At 38.4% G+C, this 22,859-nt stretch overlaps 1 protein-coding gene across 6 annotated transcripts in view; it reads right to left on the reverse strand.

The window, feature by feature from the left end:
• Positions 1-22,859, reverse strand: part of FRMPD4 (FERM and PDZ domain containing 4) — a 403,725-nt gene that overhangs the window by 30,721 nt on the left and 350,145 nt on the right. For all 6 annotated transcript variants that reach the window (XM_077173143.1, XM_077173134.1, XM_077173132.1 and 3 more), the window contains exon 5: positions 360-405. In XM_077173143.1, coding sequence (XP_077029258.1) covers positions 360-405 — 46 coding nt within the window. The remainder of the gene's footprint in view (positions 1-359; positions 406-22,859) is intronic.

Raw genomic sequence — 22,859 nt, forward strand, 5'->3', positions numbered from 1 at the left:
ATGCAGACAGAGCCCTCCTTTAGATAAAGTACAGCTGCTTTGCTGCAGCAGTGTAACTTTGTGGGACCAAGGCAGAATCAAGAAAAACCCAGGAACTGCAAAAAACAAGAAACTGAAGCAGAACTCAGAATTCTGCTCTATCACTATTTGTTTAAAGACAGTTATTTTTTAATTTACTAATGTAGCCTTTGAGTAGAGGACATAGTAATACCATCTTAAATACCACCTTTAACAGACACAGCCCTTATTGCACTTCTTTCTATTGCACAGATAATGTAGGGATACAAGCAGAATATGGGCAGAAAAAGAAGCTGCTGTGTTGCTAGGAAACTAATTCAGAAAACATTGACAATACTTACAGGATAAGGTTGAACAACAGTAAGGAGGATCGATTCTTTGCAGCTTCTATAAAAAGAAAAAACAAAGTAAAATCAAGTAAAGTCATACTTTTATTCACTATTGATAACCAGCTTTTCTTTTTAATGGAGAAAACTGCGTTAATATGGAAGAATGTTTATTACAATGACATAGCAGAGTAGTACAGAGATTAATAATATGCCAAAATAACGATAGGTATTATGAAATAAGTTTTTTCCAATCTAATAAATTGAATTGGCCTAACTTTGTAGTTTATGCTACAAACTTTTTGCTTCATCAGAAAAACCTGCATGCCGCAATAACGGTTGTCTCTAGCAAGAATGAAATAACCTGTGATTAATTGCATTAGTTCAGCATCTGTAGTCCATTAATTTCTTTTACCTACTTTACAAATGCAAGTCACTTTTATACCATCTAGCTCTTGTACACTTCAAGCCAAATCTGTTTGAAACAGCAGCATTCTTTTTCAAAACAAAAATGAGGACAAAATTTAATCCCCCATTCCTTCTCTAGCTCACCTTTTTAAATGGTGGGAAAAGACTAATATTTGGTGAATTCTTCCATTAGAATTTATAAGTTTTTACAGGATTGCTAAGGAAAGGTTTTTCTTTCAATTTAAACAGCTCTTCTTTATGATGAAACTAGTGATGATGAAATGCAAAACATATGAAAATCTCTAAAAATCCACAACTGATTTATAGGAGAAAGAGAAGAAATTATTACGAATCTTGGTGTGACCAAGTGGCCTAGACAAATAATACATATATTTTAACTCTAGGTGGGTAGATGAGGATGGTGGATAACTGTGGAAAATTAAAGTGGAAGGAAGGAAGAAAAGACAATCACAGTCTATATCTCTTGTATTATCTTTTGATCAGATGGTTGCAGTGGGAGATATTAGTTAAGAAAAGGTCAGTTGCCATTTTGCTGAGATAGAATTAAATTTCTCTTGGTTTTACTACTTTCAAACATAAATTGTTTATTTACGTGACTTATCACCTGGCTAAATTGACAAGGAACTGATTTTGCATGCCTGAAATCTTGAGCAGAACTAACTAAAAAAATCATACTGTATTGGTTGTACATAGGGTCACCTTACAGGAAAAAAGGACAACTCTGATATGCAACTTAAAAAGACAAAAGGCAAAAGCAAAAGGCAAAAGAAGTGGAGGAGAGAATGAAGGGCTAGTCAGAAAAATGTTATGGAAAGCCAGTCTGCACTTGATGAAGCAAACACATTACTAAATGCCAACAGGGATAACAAATTCTACTTTTGCCAAAGCCATCAGTCATGTAAGGAGTAAAGTCTAATCTAATATCATGTAACTAAAAAAAAATTAGCTGGAGCTTCAATTTCTTACTTCTTTTATTAGATATTTGTATCATTACCACATTTTTTTGGGAATCTACAAATGCATGTTAAGAAAGGTAATTTATATCAAGAATCTCGTACTCTCTGTGCTATCCACATTGATCCAATTATGATTGCTATATTAACCTAGGCAGGTTAGTGGACAGAAAGGCTCACAGTCATTAGTTTGGGATAAACTGCAGCCCTGGGATAACTGCACCATAACCTTAACCTGGTCCTTTCAATTACTTTGAACCCACTACTTTATGTTTCTCATGCTGTGTATAATTACCACCACCACCTCTGCCTCCTGCAGTCCAGCTATGCTAGAAAGTTGTCTTTAAAAATAAAATCAGCTTCTCCTGAAATGTTTTTCACCTATTCATTATTCTTGGATGAAACCTGTCCAGGTGTCAAGGCTAGGCAAGTTTCATGCTAGATTAGCAAGTGGGTTTTTTTAAACTAAAAGATCAAAAGATATATTTGGTGGACAAGACTTTCTTGCAGGATAAACACTTGTATTGGAAGGATACTAGACTCTAGACCATACATTCAACATTTGAGGCTATAATAAGACCCTTTGGTGTATCTGGACACAATCATGTTACACATTCAAAAAGTTGGTGTCAAGCACTACACACAAATCCCTAATCACCAGAGTAAACATTTCCTATAAAATTTATGCTACATACAAAACACAGCACAGTTACAAAAGAAGAAAAATTTAATCATAAGCTTTTTTTGATCTGCAGTACTCAGTCATGACTCCATTGCTCATTTGAAAACTTCCTCATCTAATGATGACAAAACTCTGCAGGACAGCTCATCTTTCTCACTTCTGGTATGGCTAGCATATCCTATGGATCTACATGGTAAGCCTCACACAGCACTGGAGACTGCCAGCTGTACCATTTATTGCATATGTTACAAGAACGGAGAAGCAATGGAATCACTGACTGTGTGATCTCTGTTTTGTAGCTCAAATGTATGTGGGCAAACTTATGCCCCTGTGTGACAGTAGAACATACAGACAGTTAAGTTCACAGAAACAAGGTACATCATCACATTGAAATGTGAGCTATGTCTTTTAAACAACACCTAAAACACAGTGGCAAAGGCTAAAAAACCCAATTGCAGTCTTAGCTTCACCCTGAAATGTCTTTTCTCATTTAAAATGTGCCTAAATTTAAAAAAAATCCTATATTACAGTTATTTTAATACCTTTCATACTCACTTAACAACTACCTAATTATTTCTGTGCTCTTTTAGAGTCATTTAAGACCAAACATCTGCAATACCAGCTTAGAAAACAAGCGGCTGACTTTTTGAGTGCTCTGCCATCTGACTGGCTAACACCAGCATCACAACAAAATTATCTTCATGTTTCTTTCATTTCCTGACATTAGAATCAAATAGTGATAACAAGGCTGAAAAATCTGATGGGAATTTGTGATTCATCTCTCTGTCCTTCTCCATGTCCTGCGTGGTGATTATATTTGTCCATTCTCACTACTCCTCACAGCTACTTGGGCTGCAACAAGAAGAGAATATAGATGGTTTGAGAATCAAATTATGTCTATTATAAAGGTTAAAGTTGCATTACTAAGTATCAGGCATCTCAAGCTGCATGAGTCATTAACATTCAGCTACAATGCCAGCCTTGAACTTGAGGCTGGAAATCACTGCCTCTCTTCTGCTTCTTGCTAGCTGGAAGAGAGGAAGGGCAAAGGCAGGTGAGGCACATAGGGGAATCCCAGTATCTGAGCAAAACAGAATAAGTGGGTCTGTTATTCATATGCATCCTTCAGCAAATATAGTATATAAATAGAATAAATATATATGTTGCTCTTAAGAAGGAAGAATAAAAAATTGTTTATGCTAATTTTAAAGCTTTTAGTTTAGCAGTTTTACATACTAGAGGAATACTTGGCTTTTTTCACACTGAGGATGAACAAATAAAGAATTAATCAAAGCCATAATAAATAATATAATTTTCAGAGAATACAATTCAGAAAAATCTTCTAACCATAACTTAGCTGTTTCATTCACAATGAACAATAAATTCTGCAACTCTTGTTCTGAAACACTTTTTCTCTTCTATTTTAAAATCATCTGTTTCAATTTGGGTCTCACTATTGATGTGAAAGGTCTGAATTCCACGATTGTGTATTTTGATGCCATGATCTGCAGTATGTTTACACTACATTTTTGAAGTAAGGAAATGGAAATCAATGGATCAAAAGCTAACTAAAAAATATAACAGGTTACCTCAAATGCCCTATTCAAAGCTAAGTGGAAATTATCTTTCAGTATTATGAATATTAACACAGTATTAATGAGCAAAGGGTTTGCAAAGTCATTCTATTGCGGTACATTTGAAATTATTTCATAGAATGAATCACAGGGTTGGCAGGGACCTTAAAATAATTTAGTTATAACTAAGGATCATTTTTATTTGAGTTGTATATACATTTTTAGATAAAACTGTTTTGCAGTATTTATCCTAGGGAAGTTACAAATTTCACTTCCCCAGGGTTTTATCATGAGCAACAGTTCCTGTGGAAGAGTTTTCCCCAGAGATCTAGGTATAATTATTTCCAGGGATGGTGACATCCTCTGGAAGGACTTTGGTGGGACAGAGTTGACCCAATTTAAGGCAGTTTCCTCATTCTCAGTTGTTATTACACAGCACAGACACACAGAGTGAGCCCTGAGGTCCTGTGATGATGCCAACCCACCTGAGTTGACCTGGGGCACCTTGATAAACTATCAGACAAACTCAGTACTCATGGACACCCATGAAACAACGTGGAGGGATCCAGGAAGAAAGGCTTTAAGAAGGGTGTGCTGGGCTGTTTTTGTCACAGGAGAAGCAGCACCGTGCAAACAAAAACACCCAAGCTAAAAGCCCTCGGCACCAGACAATCCTCCAGCAAGAGCCATAGCATGTGGAGCTCTTCCCTTTCCATTTCCAAAGGTAACCCCACAGAACACAAACTGCAGGCAATAGTTCCATGACTCTAATTGACAAGTACAACAGATTACACCAAGCTGGAAGCCATGCTACTGTGGGCAGACACCTTTTGTTCTTTTAATTACATCTACCCATAGATAATCACTGTTTTAGCAGCAGGTGAAGAATCAGACCTCTCTAAGCCTAGGATGATGTTTTCCAGAAATTTTTTTAGGTGAACACAGAAAATTATACTTTCTCTGGAGGTTGCCAATACCTGGAAGAACAAACTGCTGGAAAAGTGGTAATGGGATTTCAGTCTCTGCCTTTTCAGCTGACCCCTGGGGACTCTCTCTGAAGATCCTGTACACAGTGAGAGATTGGCATTCCTGCCTTCACACCATGCAGGCAAGAAAAGGTACACTATACATAGCATTACATCCCCAGCTCCATCTCAGAAGACAGTTGCAGGAAGCATAGCAGGAGGCTCATAATATAAGGTACATTACCACAGAGGTGAGGTCTGGGGTCCCAATTTAGGGAGGACAGGTAACACTGCATGAAATGGAGTCACAGAAGTCATGTGAGGAAGTCACAGAGAAGTCATGTGAGGCCAAGGTACCAATCTTTGGGTTCAGACACATGAAGAACAACTTCAGAGATAAGCATCAACTTGGATACTGTTTTCTGGAGATGACAGAGCACAGAATACAAAGACCATAGTGTCCAGGTCTTATTTTTGGAGCTCAGAATGGTGCATTGTAATCCCTGGTATCAGAAGGTAGAGTCATCACAATCACATTTGGAAAGCTGTGGCTGCCCTGTCTGCTGATGTTAATGATATTAGCTGTCCTTAGCCTTGCTGTCAAAGGAGTGAAATACTTTTGACATCCAAGCAACTTCAACTTGTGAACTCCTGTACCCTACACTTTAATTTGCATAGACTGCTGCTTCACAGAGTCATTAAAATTTAAGTGTGCCATCAAATATCTGAGGGCTTGCAACAGCAAAAGCAATCTGCACAAGGACTTGGGAATTTTGCAAGAATCCTGATTGAATGCCTGAGCCCTAAAAACTGTGTAAGTAATGGATGCTTGAAACAACCACTGACACATAAAGTATAAAACACATAAGGATGGGATTATTACAACACTGAAGGATCAAACAGCAGCAGAAACACAGCTGAGTGCAAAGATGCTCTGATTCAAACATAAATAACTTCAATAATAGCATACTGAAAATTACCGTCAAAGCAAATTGTGTTCTGTATAAATGTTCTTTATTTTAAAGGCCTGGCATGGTGTGAAAGTCAATCTTTAAAACTGTCACAGTCTGCTGCTGGCACTAATTGGAACCCTTGTTGGCAATCTCTGTAAGGGGTCAAGAGTGAATGTGTCTGCAGGCTGAATTGCACTCACTTCCTCTGACAAAAGTGGTCCCTTCAGATCGGGGCTGTGGCACACTGGTGGGATTTCATACAGCAGATGCCATCTCAGATACCTCTGCAATAAAGGCTTTGAGAATAAAGAAGCCTCCTCTTCTTTAAAGCTGTTCATCTGAGAAGCTTTCACACGTACCAAATTCACACTGTTTCCTTCTGTACTAGCACTGTGGCAAGGTAAGCCCTATAAAGTTGTTGAATTTCAGTGCTATATGACAACTATATTTACCTCTTATAAAAATAAACCCTCCTCTCACAAATACTCAAAGTTTTCCAGTTGCTCATATTTTCAACTTTAAGGCTGTTAAAACTTCGTAATTGAGTTATCAAAATGTTGGTCTAACCTGGTAATATTGGTAAATACCTGTGTATGCTGTAAAAACCTGTATATGCTGTTAGAGGAGTTCTTTGGCCAGGCTGCTTGAATACTAGCAGCAGTGTTACACTGCTGAGCAATGTTATCTGCTCCTTACTACACTGGAATTCAATTAATTCTTGAGTGCACCTCAAAGTATTGGCGATATGCAGAAAACTTGACATAGACAGAGATGCCTACTAGACAATCATTTTCCTACTTACACAGATTTATGATGGCCTCCCTCAACCCCTGAGAGCACTTGGGGTTAAACTTCAAGACTGAACCGACAACATATCAGGAGTTACTACACCGGAGTGCTCTGATCCAACCGAAGCAGTATGTGCTTATTTTGGTCATCATTTTTGGTGTATCAAAAAACAGCCAAGAGCCAGATGAGCATGTGTGTGTATCTGATGGACTGAGACTGACACCAATTCCAACTGTTAGCATACCACTGCCAACACCATCACCACATCAATTAATTCATGCTGCATGAAGATGCCATACAGCCAAGGAGAAAAATGTAGTGCTTATTCCCCTATTAATTAATTGTTCAGCTGTCCTCTTCTAATTAGACTTTCTACACATTAGTTTTAAAGGATCAAAGGCAGACAAAATGAGATAATATTGGTCTCTCAGGTCACTCATCCAGGCCAACGTTCCAGTGCTAGTTTCCTCTATCATTAACTGCCAAAGTCTCAAAAGCTCTGAGGAAACGTTAATTTTCAAAGTGTAATGAAGAAAATGAATATGAGGCAGTCCCAAGATGTCTATTGATGGCGTATCTTGAGAAGTAGTTCTATGGAGCTTTAATACTATACTAGCAAAGTAAAATATTTACAGAAGAGGTTGGTCTTACCATGGAAAGGTCAGTTGTAGTCTCCTGAAAATTTCTCATATTTATTTGTCAGACTGTGCTGTTTCCATCAGACTGCAATTACTTTTTAAATGGCATTTCTGTGAGCATTTTGTGCAAGGCCTTTCAGACAGTTTCTAAGTCAGCTAAGTGCAATTCTGCTCTCCCATTCAGCAGCTGTCCATGCACAGATCCAGCAGACACACAACACCTGCCCACTGCTCACATTGTTCAGGGATGTTAAACCCACACAGTCAGTCTGGGGTCACTCAGCCTTTGCAGTGGCATTCTTACTGACAATGTCCAGGAACTTGGGCTGTAACAAAACACCAAAGTTCCAGAACAAAATGCTCAACATGGTAAATTCTAACCCCATTCAAAAAAATCCACCTCAAAGCTGATATGACAGACTATGCTTTGAAAGAGTGGCATGAACCATTCACCTGCAGAAGCCACCAGAGACCTCCATAACCAGCAATTGTTATTAAATACATTCCCAACTGCTCTGTCATTTCTTATGTTCAGCTTTCAAAAATGGAGCCATCATGATATTTCTATAGTAGCATACATTTTCATATAAAGTTTAATTTAAAGAATGTTAAATGTAATAACAATATCTTTCTGTTTTCTAAAATAACTTCTAAATTTTTGTAAATATATATGGATGGTTAAACTGAGTTCAGAGTTCACTTACTCAGGAGAGAGAAAGAAAAGAAATTCAACATCTTGAGAACATCTCTGTAGAGGTCTCTTATGTTCCTATACATTATCTGAATTAGAATAAAAGAAATTTTTTTATGCTCTCCTGAATTTCCAGCACTTGTTTAGACACCTTGATGCAGTCACACAGTCTCTTGAATTTTTATTTCATTTTTGTTTTAATAGTTTCTGGAAACAGATAAAATTATGAAGGTTAAAGCTGAAGGGTATTATGACACAACTTTACAAACTGTGGAAATTGGTGTTACTCTATTCACTTATCTCAGTATAACACAGAGATTATCAATATGATCTAGCACTTGAAAAGGATGTTTCAGGGAGTAAACATAATTCTAACATTCACATAATGAAGTCTTGTTGATTTCCTCTTCTTTCTTTCAAAGAGCTGCTATGTAAATTTTCATTTAGAAAATAATTTCTGTCTTATGATGGCTTATTTTTAATGCCTGTTTTTGCTGACACTATATTAGAAGGCAACAATCATCACTTCACTCAATAATTTTTTTTCTCTAGTTTGGAAGCAGCAGATATCTCAGGCTCCATGAGAAGGGAAAGTTTTGAGATAATTTGTGCTGGGCTATTTCTCTTCATTTTAACTAGTAGAGCAACTTAAACTTAGCCTAGAAGTCAACAAAAACTTCATGGCACAGCTAATGACTATTTTTGCAGAAATGTAACTCTGTGCTCAGGTTAAAACTGCACTGATGATTGAACAAGCAAGGTGCAGCTCTGCTGCCACAAACCATCAATCCAAAGCTGGACTGGAGAGTGACTGCCCATGGATTTGAAGGAAATTCCCCTTGCTGGGATGGCCACAGCATCCTCTGGAGCAGAAAAAGCAATGTTGCTGTCTTTAAAATGAACACTGCCTCTAGCAGAGCTCGTTTGCCTGCCCGGTCTTCACAAAATGTAGGAAATTGATAAACTGATACTAATATAATGCAAATATTGCTTCATTAGCACATATCTTCTCCCAACAGTTTCTTCCCTACCCATATTTTTGACATATACTTTGGACAGAGGAGATCTACCATTCATGCTGCTGACGTATTTTGTATAGTTTTGTATAGTATATTCTAGATTATATGCATGTTAAGAGATCAATAAAAACAATTATTTAATAAAATGCATTATCTAATGCCAAACACTTTGAATAAATAATTAGATCAATGAATTAAAATAAACACTAGTATGACTTATTGTTCCTTGCTGAGAAACAAGGAAATCACATACTTTAGAATTATACTTCAAACTGGAAATAAGAAACTAAAAGAGAAGATAGTTGAAGATGTCAGAAAGTGTAGAGGAGCAATGCTGGTATCTGTACAATTGCAAAAGAGATTTATGGGAGTTACATGTTAAAGAGGACGAGAGATCACTAAAGATGAGAAAATCTTACAGATATTTTTACTATGTGACAAATTAACCATTATCTTTTACGATCAGAGCTTCATTTTCATTTGTACTGAAGCATTAGAAACCATTACAGCTGCTATTCATAATCTGTACGGCACTGGCATTTTCATTTTCACATTTGGGCATTGTGTATGTAGTAATGAAAGGTCAGGCATTCACACACATCCTTCATCCCTGCAGCTATTAAATTTTTTCTTTCCTTTAATGCTTTTCAAAAAGCAGAACATGAGATAAATTTTGCTGATTAAATGTTAAATGCTTTAGGATCATCTTGTTTTAGAGAGTTATCTGAGTTTTTATTAATAATGCATAACATTCACTTAGAGCTATTTTGTGTCGGAAGTCCTTCACAGCATTATCTCAGCTCAAAGTAACTCAGTCAATAAAGAAAAAGAAATTAAGAAGAGGAAGATGCAACTGGAAATGAGATAAAACTCTTCAATTCTGAAGAATATTGTATTTTCAAGCACTATATTATATACTGTTCTCAGTTCAATATTATTGGCTTTATCATTGTTTCTTAAAAAAACCCACATTTGTTCAAAGAGTGATGGGGTTTTTTTTTCAGATGTCTGAACATCATAACCTTTGCTTTTCAGTCTTATCTGGTTTTTTGGGACCAAACTATCTCATCCAATCTAAGAGCATCTCAATCCTTTGTTATGGAACACAATGCTAGAATAATGTTTTAAATAATTACAGAGTGCTGGAAATGGTTTTAAGAAGTAAATGTTCGAACCAAACAAGACTCATTCAATTCCTCATTAAGAAAAGTTCCAGCAGTGTCTTGAGCATTGTGGGGTTTTTTATTAGTATTACTGTAATTATCATTACATCTGCAAGGTTAGACAATTGATGGATACTGAGCTGCAGAGACTAATGCAGAATGATTTTTGCTTACTGCATCTGGAATAGAAAATTGACTGGTCAGATGCCAAAGACATATCCATGTGCCACTGGAACAGTATAAGTAACAGCAAACGTGATTTTATAATGATTTGGAGGAGCAGCCAAAGGGGCTACCTTCTCAAGCTACCCTTAACATAGCACTGTAATTCAGACAGCAGTCTCCAAGTGCAAACTCTTTGGTTATATTTATATCCTCACACATTATTTAATTTATTTAAGAAGTAGACTGAAAGGAAAAGAAATTGAGACAGAAATTCTGCCAGACAATTAACCACTTGTTCCTGTTAAATTGTATTAGTTATTAAAAAGTCCTGCCATGAATATATACCATATATCTGGAATGTTTCAAATCCAAAGGTTCATCCCCTTTTTTAAAATTTTATTTAAAGGAAAAATTTATTTCCTGTGCTAAAATCAATCAGATGTAACTTTAAAAATCTATTCTCTTTAAAGCTTTGTCCAATCTTTCAAAATCATATTATTAATTGTCATTTAATAATCTTATTATTTATGCTGGTTAGAGCAATACATAATTTTTTAACATTTTTCTTGGGATGAAGACTCTCTGAAAACTTTCAAAGCAAATGTATGCTGCTTATAAACATGGTTGTTAAGATAAAACTTAAATTATACTTAAGCAGAAAGTCTTCCCTGATAAATGCAAATATATTGTAAATTATAGAGGGGGAACGAATGTTTGAAAAGAGGAGAAGAAAACTGCCCTGCAGACTCAAACCAAGCATAAAATTCTGAATGGCTGCATTCTTCCATCCACACAGAAAATGAAGACATAATTGCAGTGCAGTGGGACACAGAGATGTGAGCTCCAGTCTAGATGGGTAACACCAGCAGTAAAAATACGATGCCAGTCTCTTCAGTATGGGTTCTAAAGCCGCCCACGCTTGCCGAGCCGAGCCGATGTTTCGGTACCCACACCCGGCAGATTAAAGTTCGCTCGGGGACACGATTCACACAGGCACAGGTGCCGTGCCCGGCCCGCCCAGCCCAGCCCGCCGAGCCCAGCCCGCCGCCCTCGCTGCGCCGCCCTCGCCCCACTCCGCGCCGCAGGAAAAAAAAAAAAGAAAAAAAAAAAAGTGAAATTTAACCATTTAACCAGTTTATCCCTGTCCTCTCCCGCTCCTTAGGAGCTGCGGGTAACAGTCAGGGCTGAAGGGAAGGACAGGAAAACAGCTCAGCTCTTCAGGAAAACAGGGGGAGGAGGGAAGCTGTTCACGGGGGAGGTGACTCCATAACTCACCATCACCACAGAGCTGCAGCCAGAAGGTGGTAGGAGGGAAGATGCGTACTGGTATAGGGGAAAAAGAAGAAGGGACTGACCCGATGTGACTTGCTAAATTGATTTCATAGTTATTTCGTACGTAATTTATTTGGTGTACTTGTATTTGCTCAGCGTGCGGCTGACAGGGCGCAGCTGCTGCGGCCCGCAGGAGAGCCCGAGCCGCCGCCCTGCAGTGGGGACTCCGAGCGGTGGCGCTGGGACCGAGCCTGTCCCGGTACAGCCCCTGCTCCCGGCACGGCTGCTCTGCCGAAGCAAGCGATTACTCAACACAAAACAGTGAATCGAGTCGTCTTGTGCAAACCCTCTCTAAGCAGAAGCCATGGTGGCGAAGGGGCAGGGCCCATGGCCGCTGCTGCCTCTGGCTGAGGCTCTGAAGCAGCCAGGCCTGTCCATGACCATCTCCCGGGGCACAGGCCGGGCTCGCTGTGCCAGAGCTCTGGGATGGAGCACTCAGGCACTCACTGTGAGCTACAAATGAGCCGAGAGGGAGATGGCAACCGAGTGGCTCTGCTGGTCCAGCCAGCACGACCAGCCAGCCCCTGCACCCATCCAAACAGGAGATTCACCTCAAGCTGTCTCAGGGCATGAGGTACCACAGCTCAAAGTGTCAAAAGCACTTCTCTGAATGGTTTCTGAAATCAGAGGAACAGCTGCAAATAGCTTCTTCCATCATCAGCAAGGTTATAGGCAGCTAGTTTGGGCTAAAGGCCTGGTTTTAAAGAGTTGGAGCTCATAGAGGTGAATTTTAAATCATGTGAGAGAAGTTTTATTGTTCAGAAATTACCCTGGCCTGTCAAACACACAATGAGAACAACAGGCTCTGTGGGCTGCACTCAGGGGTTTAGGCACCTTGAGTCAGCTGCCTGGCCTTTGGAAACTGCAGGGCTTGCTCTTGTAGTCTGAGCCAACTCATGGTATTCTGCATAAAAATGTATCTTGTATTAGCCATGTAAACAACTTCACCAAGTTTGAGAAGCATGCAGCATGAAGGTGCCCTTCCTACAGAAGAGCTCCTATAAAGAACAACCTTTGGGGTCTGCAGATTTCTTCTCTTGGATGAACATCCCATTTTCCTCTTGAACAGCTTGTATTTGTGTTTCATCCATAGTATGTTGAGGACTTTCATTTAAAGCTAGTTCATGAACTTAAGCCATCACAAATATCCCTCACTTCAGCTGCAATCATGAGATAAGTGCAAAAAAAAGCACTTCAAAAATCTGCTTCACTTGTACACACTGACAACAATCTATCTGTGCAAGAATAAATTCCTTGTTCCAAGGACGTGCATTAAAATTCAGTTCTCAAAGGGGACATAGGAGCAGATTTAGCATGGAAGGATATATGTTCTTTAAGGGCTATAGGTCAAACCACAAGATTAAAAATAGGAATTGAGTCTGACAGAAATCACTGTATCTCTATGTTCCAATGGACACAATATTCTTTATTATGTAGTCACAAAGTAATTTTTTTTTAGTCTAATTAGACTGTAAATGTGATTTGTAAAAAGCAAATTGAATCATTATTTCAAAATTAAATTTACTGCTAATGCCAGAGTGCCAAATTATGAGTATTGGCTGGCAGATTCTTTACATCTACAAGTCAGTAGTTTTTTGCATACATGTAAGTGAGGAAAACAATTACAAGTCCATCCTCAGGCATAATTTTGGCCTTTTAAGTCAGCAAAAAGAGGATGAGAGCAAGAGCAAGATCTAAACAGAGAGGTCACAGGACACTGACGATGCGTTTTTATCACCTGCAGCCCTGACTAGGCACCAAACTGCCCACATGCATGTCACTAACTCCTTATGGAACACATGGCAAGAGAAGAAAAAAAATAATGAGAAATAGTTCAAATTTACTAATCTGTTATTCTACAAAAAATAATCCAGCTAATAGAAATCTTTTAAACCTTGCAAATCCTTTTTTAAATTTTTTGTTTGGTTGTCTTTTTTTTTAATTTTCAATATACTTTTCATTCCCTAATTCTGTCCCATCCTAACTAAAAGATAACCTCAGGGCAAAAGCTCTTTATCTAAAGCATCAACAGCCACAAAGGCATATAAGGAAAAGAGGCAGGGAAGAGAAGCATGTTTATAGAATCACACTCTCAAAACTAATCATTAAAACAAAAAGTGGAGGAGGGAGATCAGAGAGTTTTGAGAGTGTTTATTCTGTTTATTTTCCTCCCTCTACCCTCTCCCCATCCGCAGCTTCTGAAGAATTGTTCAAAGGTCATACCTTCCCCATGGCTCTTCTAAAGAACTGAACTCCAAAAGGAAAGTTTCAGGAAGGTCACCTGTGAAGGGGATCTTTGCTCTTCAAAATCTGTAAATTCACCATTTGAATGACGTACTATTCACATTTTTAAAGGCAGTTATAAACAATCCACAATCCACTCTCCTAAGTTCTTTGATTTATCCATTCTTGAGATCAAATATTCCACTTTTGCTTTGCTGTTCTGCATGCTGATGCTGCCACTATCATTAACCTATTCAGTAAGCCTGACACACCTCAGTGTTCTGGAACGTGTGGTGGTGACTCTGTACTTGCCTCACAGTGCTGCTGCTGCCACCTTGTACATCAAAGCAGTGTCTTCCATGAGCAGAGGCCTAAAGACCTCTTTCTGTTCTGTTCTGGGCAAAGAATTCCAGGTGTCCCAAAAGCTCTGTGTATTGCAATGGCCTGCACAACAAAGCCATTAGTTACTCAAAGCCAGCCACTGGAGATGCTTAGGGGTCCCTACAGCTGTGTGACACGACCTTAGACCTGCCACTCCTCTTATTTCACTCCCAAAGGGCTGGCTTGTGGAGAGGCGGGGAAAGCAAAGTCACTCTTCCCTAAGCTGCCTCCCTGAGCTTGCTATGGGGAGCATGGGAAGAAGGGATGGCACCTCTCCCAGCTGCCCTGTGTCCTGGGCTGCAAAATACTCCAGCTGCTTCAGATGCCATTTACTGCCTGTCCATCTACCCATTATTAAGAAGTAATTTGGAAAATTAATCAGACTCTGGAAATACAAGAGTCCTTTCCCTTTGCAGAGTAAGGGTGAGATCCACACACAGTCATTCCTGTTCCAAGGGAAATGGAAAGACAACGATCACTCTATAGTTTCCACTTGAAAAATCCATATTATATATATTCATTAAGGAGGTCTTTGATTATGTGTGCAGCCAATGATGATTGAAGGGAAGAACCTGCAGAACCTCTAGGTTCTTATTGTGCTGCTTTTTAAGGAAAATTCAGAACTGTTGCAGAAAGTGCAGTAAAAATCAAGGGAGGGAAAAAAAGTGCTTATGCTATTTCTAATTAAAAGGGTTGTCGAAAAAGATCTTCCCCAAGAAAGATTATTCCATACACAAATCATTGTGTGGTCTCTCTGACCTTTCTCTGAAACAACTGGAACCAGTCTATCAAATACAACATGTAGCAATAAAGGAAATTTGGGAGGAACCTTGGATCTGTTTTGGCTCGGTGGTTTCTAAATGGTTGTTTTCCTCTTGCAAGTGATGAACTTTTTCATAAAGCTTGTGGTAATGCTCACATTCACAGGTTACCCGGTACAGACAGTATTGATGTTTTTTGTTGACATTTGCTACTCATCAAAGTTCTCTTGATCTTCAGCAATCATCACCAATGTATTTGTTATATGGAATTATATAATGGTAAGTTCTGAATAGAATGAACTTTCTCTGCACAAAATGCTTAGTTCAAGAAAGAAAATTAGTTCACTGCAAACCACATGACAATATGTGCTGTAAAGAAGGGTGTTATCAATTAAAAACATATTTTCTTTTACTTATTGAAGTTTTAATTTAATAGGTCAGAATTTGAAACTGAGGCATTTCTGATGCAGCCTGCTTTGTATTTTCATCTCTAGCACTGTACTGATACCTGGAAAATTAAACCAACTAACTTACGGAAAGTAAAAGAAGAAACATGAAAAGCAATGAAATTTGATTTCAAAAACTTTCCCATTATTACAGAGAAGATGGTAGTGATAATGAGATAAAGGTAGTTATTGCAGTCCATCAGATAAATGGTCAAACTACATAACACTTGTAAGGAAGAGGATGAAGACAAAAATTAGGAGGGATGTGGCAAAGGCACAATCACCCTTTTCTCCCCCTCTAACCTCTTTTCATAGTAAAACAGCCTCAGGGAAAAGAAGATGCACTGATTTATATCAGAAAGTTTATCTCAGTGCTGTCAAACTCATGCATTGAATAATGGCGTATCAAAGCCTACCGTGACTTCAAAGCCATGATGCCAGCTATGATAAACTTCCAGCTTCTGTTCTTGCATTCTTGGTCTTTCTGAGCTCATGATTTTATGCTTTCTGCAGTCAACATGACCACGCTTTTCCACTGAAACAACACTGGGATTTTTGTCCATTCACCTGAATACCATAACTCATAACAAAGTGCCTAACAGTTTAATTTAGACTCATGAATGAAACAGAGAAAGGATTTCAAGATGCTTGCTTTTTTAATCAGGTCCTACGTAAAAAAAAAAACAACACTATTTTTTTCTGTTTTAGCTAGCAAGTGATGTTGAAGGGTGTTGCAAACTATGCAGCCCATGAGCCCCTGCACCCTGCCCCAGAGATGCTGATATGAAATTGCTTCAAACATAAAGCCATGCAGTGAAAAAATCGTAGGAACATCAGTACACAGACCATTGTACTGAGGCACAGAACAAACACAAACATTTTAAACCTCTGTATGTTTTCATTTACAGGTTGGGGAGTGAACAGATCAAGGGCAGCCCTGCTGAGAAGGACTTGAGGGGCTGTAGATGAGAGGCTGGATTTGACCTGGTAATGTGGACTTGTAGCCCAGAAAGCCAAACGTGTCCTGGGCTGCATCAAAAGCAGCATGGCCAGCAGGGTGAGGGAGGGTATGCCCTCTGTTCTTATGGACAGCTGCATCCAGCTCTGGGATCCCAAGCACTGAAAGGATGTAGACCTGTTAGAGCAAGTCCAGAGGAGGCCTCCAAGATAATCAGAGGGATGGAGCACCTCTCCTGTGGAGAAAGGCTGAGAGAATTGGGATTGTTCAGCCTGGAGAAGAAAAGGCTTTGGGGTGACCTGATTGTGGCCTTCCAAGACCTGAAGGGAGCCTACAAGAAAGATGGAGAGAGGCATGTAGTGACAGGACAAGGGGGAGTGGCTTTGAACCAAAAGAGACCAGGTTTAGACTAGATATTAGGAAGAATTCATTATTCTGAGGGTGGTAAGGCACTGGAATAGGTTGCACAGGAAAGCTGGAGATGTCCCATCCCTGGAAGTGTTCAAGGCCAGGTTGGATGGAGCTCTAAGCAACCTTGTCTAGTGGAAAGATGTGCCTGTTCATGGCAGGGGGGTTGTAACTGGATGATCTTGGAGGTCCCTTCTAGCCCAGGCCATTCTATGATACTATGATTTATTCACAACCGTCATTTGTTGTCATTTCTACTGTCATAAAACCTCATACTCTAAAAACTCTCCCAGTGTCTCTTTCCTCTATGGTTTTGCTTTGCAACATATAACATTACCTTAAGAATGAGTCTGGTCTACTTGAAATATCTAATTTTCATGTTGTGTTTTCTGAAAAAAAATTAACAGTGGCTTACTAAGCACAGAGTTTCAGAGAAGGGAGGGTGATGGGAAAGGGACCTGCAGAGGCTGGCATGGGTTATCACTGGGAATGGCATATCCCTTGAACTACCCTAGATCAAATAAGGAAACATTTTATTAAAGCCTGTTATTCCACCATTTGTCAGCTGTATCTTAAAATTAGGAGGCTACAAGTAGAACCACTAGAAGCCGTTCATGGGATAGTCATTAAACAGTCTGATTCAAACACCACTGAAATCCACCAAAAGATTACCATCATCTTCAGCAGGCTTTGTATCAGTCATGTTGCTGGAGAATGAACATTGCTCCATTGTTCCATTCCAGGAAAATTCCACACAAAAGCACGACAAGCAGCAAAGCAACCCCTTTCCTGCCACTTTTAAAACACCTTTGTCAAATTTTCCCTTAACAGATCCTTAAGCAAGTAGGAACGTCTTGTCAGATAGCAAAATATAAGCATTTCTAGAAGTAGGCAGTATGCATTTTAGCATTTATATTTATGGACTCAGCATTTATAGGTTCAACACACAAGGTATTAATCATGTTTAGAGCTGTCCTTAAAAAAAAGCCCAGGCATTATTCTCTGTGCCTGCAAAACAAATTCACCATGTATCTTTGGTAAACAAAAAATAGTTAATTTACAAAGCTGTAGAATTGCTTTATTTGCACTTGAGTGTTTAACACCCAGGGGTTTTAACAGATTTGGCACTGGCAGGATAGAGTGAAACAACACTATTACTTTCTCTGTATTATGCTTAATAATTATAAATTGCTGTATTTTATCGCTCCATTTACAATAATAAGAGTATTGCTAAACAATTATCTTAACAAATGTATTTTTGATGGAAGAGCCACTGATGCTTATCTTTAGAAATTAAGCTAGTCATAAAAGTCCATGTTTATAATAGTATTACCTTCTTTGAAATAACAAAATAGTCCACTATGGGCACCTACTGGGAAATTCATGGTGTCCTGCCTCATATATTAGGTATCTAAATGAAAAACCTTGATAAGAGCATTTTTTTTTCTCCTCATTGTTAATGACATACATACAAAAATACTATAATTATTCTACAGCAGCAGCTGAAAGAAAAAATCTCATGGAGATATGGGTAATCTGTCATGAGGAGAGTACTGTGAAGACAGCAGACAATTAAAAATCCAAATATTATTTTTTGAAACAATTTAACTGTTCAAAAACATCTATCAAATACTTACACAAGCAAATATTAGAATATTTTCCTCAAGTTTAGTATTTAGTCAATAGACTATAATTTCTGTGGAATATATTGAAGAGTATGAAAATATTTTTAAAATGTACAGTAGCTATTCAAAGAAGTTATTGCACACTGGCCTTTGATAAAACATCATCTTTCTAATAAAGGGATTAGTAAATAAACTGTTGCTTGAATAAAAAAAAGTTTTAGATCAGTAAATCCTATCAGATTAAGGCAGTCATGCCTTATCAGTCATAGCCACAGTACAAACAAAGCAAATTATTACTTCTTCCTACTGTTTCTGACATTCAGAGCTGTATTTGCCAAAACAGAATCTCAATGCAGAAAAAAAAAAATAGTACTGAAATACACTGTAAATTGTGTATGTTCAGTGTTGTGTACCAGAAAAGTAACTCCATGTCATCCTGTATTTTACTTCCACTGAAAAAACAGGTAATGAGCCCCAGTGAAATAATACACACCTCAAAAAACCAAAAACCAAACAAAACACCAATCAAATAAAAGAAAGAAAGTGAAAAATAATTAAAAAAAAAAGTCATGTCCTGCCTAGCATCAGTATCTGGTGAGGCTTCAAGTCAGAAGACATGCAGCTGTGGGCAAGCCTTTGAAAGGCTCTGTGCAGCACTAAGCGCAGGTAGACAGAACACAGGCATGGGTGACAGTGAACAAGAGCCCAAGAGCAGAAATTCACTGCTGTAAGAGAGAACTACTCATTTTTCCTCCTTCCTAGAAAACTCACATATTCCCATAAAGGGCTGATAGTACCAAAGGAGTACGTACAGCTTATTCAACTCCTCAAAGTCCAGATTCAGGTATGAGATAAAACAATCTTACTACTCTGCTGCACTCACAGATCCAAGACCAACACACAACTTATATCTGAGTTAGTCCAAGCTTCCCAGCTAAGTGTTGTTGGTAAATGTTCTGTAAAGGCCTTATGTTATGCTTGAGCTATAGCGCATCTTTCCCAACAGATACAAGTTTATCATTTAAAGACTTGAAATGATGAGGAATGACTACAGCTCTCTCTATCTCTTATCTCTCACAGTGTTATTAGCTGTGGTTTCTTAGGACTAGACTGGACTCTTTTATCAAGCTGAAAAGATACCTGCTATCCCAATTTTTCCTTGTTCAGATAAAACTGTCTTGATCTGTCCTGCAGCAAGCTAACTAGGCTGAGTTTCTTATGAATCTCATAAAAGGGGAAACTTGTGGTTAATTTTTGCTGCTCTTCCCAAACTAAATCCAATTACCAGCACACTTTCAGGAATGGACAGCACTGCAGACCTTCTAGGGTTATACATAAAATTTATATTGCCTACCTACTCCCACTTGATATTCTTATTCTTTTTATATCCATTTTATATTCATTCTATTACCTACAATGTACTGCTCTGAAAGGTCAGATTCAATGAATTATTTAATGCCATGGCAAGCTGAGGCACGAACTGCTGTATCTTAACAGTCTCTGGTAGTTTCATCCTAGGCTGAGCTTCATTATGTGAGCCAAGGGGATCTAGAGAGGAATGGTCTCGATATCACTTTAATCCATTTGCTCTGAGCAACAGGCACAGTCACCATGCACTTCACCTTGGCCAGCCTTCTTCTGAAACAAAGTTTTTACTACCAGAGGCCATATTCAACACACTACACCGGGAAACAGCACCTCCCTTGTGCCAGCACACAACTTTCAAAGCTCCTTTCCCTAAATTTCTGAACTTCTGGAATTTCACCAGCTATTGCCACATGACAGTGGTTCCATCAGCTAGAAGTGCAAAGACCCAGGTCCAGAGAGAATCACAAAAATGATCACAGTGCCAGAGCACCTCTGCTATTAAGACAGAAGGAGAGAATTGGGATTCTTCAGCCTGGAAAAGAGAAGGCTATGGTAAGACCCTATAGCACCTTCCAGTAAATTAAAGAAGGCCTCTAGGAAAGATGGGGACCAATTGTTTAGCTGGGCCTGCTGCAACAGGACAAGAGATTTTTAACTAAGACAACTATGTTTAGAATACAAGGAGGAAATTCTTTACTACAGGGTGGTAAGGCACTAGAATAAGTTGCCCAGAGAAGCTATGGATGCCCCATCCATGGCAGTGTTCAAGTTTAGATTGGAAGGGCCTCTGAGCAACCTGATCTAGTGGAAGATGTCCCTGGCCATTGTGGGAGGTTGGAAGTAAATGATCTTTAAGGTCCCTTCCAATACAAACTGCTCTATGATGTGCTTATTTTATCATCCTTAAGTACCAGCTTTGCCATGACCTCCAGTTTGCCCTCCTGAACTTGAACTCCTCAGCCTCTCACAGGAAATGGAGTTCCAGTTGCTGTCTTACTTACAAAAGCCTCATGATAGCAGCCTCTTCTGTAGGTGAGATAATCTCCAAAGGGATCAAATTAAGTGTATTGTGTATATTTGGCAAAATGTATGCAGTACCTCTCTCTCTTTCCCTCTCTCTCCCCATAGGTAACCTGTATATCCTATGAACCCCATAAAACTAGTAATACTCATAAAATTATAGGTGTTATAAAAATCCCCTCTGTCCACATCTATCCCCATTTTAACGTGTATTTTTCTTGTAAAAAATAAATGAAACATGATTTTTTTTTCTACTGGAGAGAACCACAATGACATGGTAGAATTTGCACCTTTTATTTATCACTTTTAGGTTGAGATAAAGGAAATCTTTCAAAGAAATATTTTAAAACTGTCTAAGCAACTCTCCTTATAAAAGCTTGGCTGTACAAACTGTGTAAAATGGTCATGACAAACCATTTAAAATGTCAAGACAAGATTTTGGGTAACATGAGCTGCAGAACCTCAGGATCTTGTTTCTAAGTAACTCATAAATCCCAAATCCATTATAATAGAGCTTTATGAATCATATTCCTCTCTCTCCACACATACACACAAATATGTGCAAATGCCTGCATACAAATGTAGAATATACACTGCATGCTTATGGCATGTTATTTGTCCAATAAACAATCCTAAGTCTTACATTAGCAAACTGTATCCTCAGTCTATATATCTGGGAGCATAAATTATGGATAAATTTCCTCTTTGCCCAAAAAAACCATGGTTGCTAAAGTATGTGCTGAATTTTCTTCCTCTCTCATATGTCAGTGTGGTACAGTTCCTTCCTTAAATCCATGGCAGTTTGAATGAATTATTGATGAACTCAAGCCATCTGCTGGACACTGCAACATGACTGTAATTGGTGTAGAACACTAAGAAATTGATTCAGTACTTTTTAGGGGGAAAAGGAAGCAGTATCTTTACTAATGCAATTGTCCTAATATTTAATTAAAGTCTTTGAACACAAATAGAATGTCAGATGAAATGCAGAACAAAAGGGTATTTCTGGTCACAAAAGTATAATTTCCATGTAAAATTGAGCAGTAAGGAGAATGACACAAGATAAAAAATTAAAAAGAATATTGATTATGAACTCAATTAATTGTTTTAATTTTTTGCTGTCTTCCAGCATGGAGAGTTTTTCCTATTTCTCTTGATAAACTCGGGCAGATGATATTTTCCTTTTAAGTCTCTGGCACATTTAAATGACACACAGAAAATAATATTGAGAAGAAAAGATGAAGTATGGAATGAAGATTTCAGTGTAATGACTAAACCTGATGATTCCTATGGTTTTTATGAAATACAGATGACCTAAAGGATTTCCAATTGCTGTAGCAACCAATTTCTTCTACAAAAGAACTGCCTTTTTTGCACAGTGTTTTTGGAGTAACAGTCCTGCTGAAAAGCTGAAGTGATCATAAAATGGGTAAGTTTCATGATACAAGATGACAAGACCTTTGCCTCTCCTGGAGTCTTGTTTGATTCATAAGCTGAGCAAATGTGGTTTTAACTAAACCTCCAATCAAACTGAATTACTTTATTTAACAATATAGACAGTGGACTGCAGGGATTTTCCCTTGTGCAGTAAGTAAAATATATGAAGCTTTAGTTGGCATGAGGAGGGATAGGAGCTAAAAGAACAATTAACATTTCAGCACATAATATGTAAGAAATATGCCTTTGGGGAAGCATAGGCTGATGGCAATCTGGTTTTATCTCTGCAGTCTCTCCTTTGGTATTTGCAGTCTCTAGTTCAATATTCTAACTTCTTGGTTTCTCAGAACCAGCTTCTTTGTTTCTCAAACAAAGCCAAAGCAAGACTAATGCCAATGTAATTTGTAAGTCACCTGCTTTGAAATACACCATTTGTCTTTCCTCTCTTCCTGTTGCTACTTTCAGGAGGTTTGTGAAGATTCGGTTGTTAAAAGTCAAGCAAAAAGTCAAACAGAAAATTATGTCTATGGGAAAA

This window comes from Agelaius phoeniceus, chromosome 2, assembly GCF_051311805.1.
Source record: "Agelaius phoeniceus isolate bAgePho1 chromosome 2, bAgePho1.hap1, whole genome shotgun sequence".
Lineage (NCBI taxonomy): Eukaryota > Metazoa > Chordata > Aves > Passeriformes > Icteridae > Agelaius > Agelaius phoeniceus.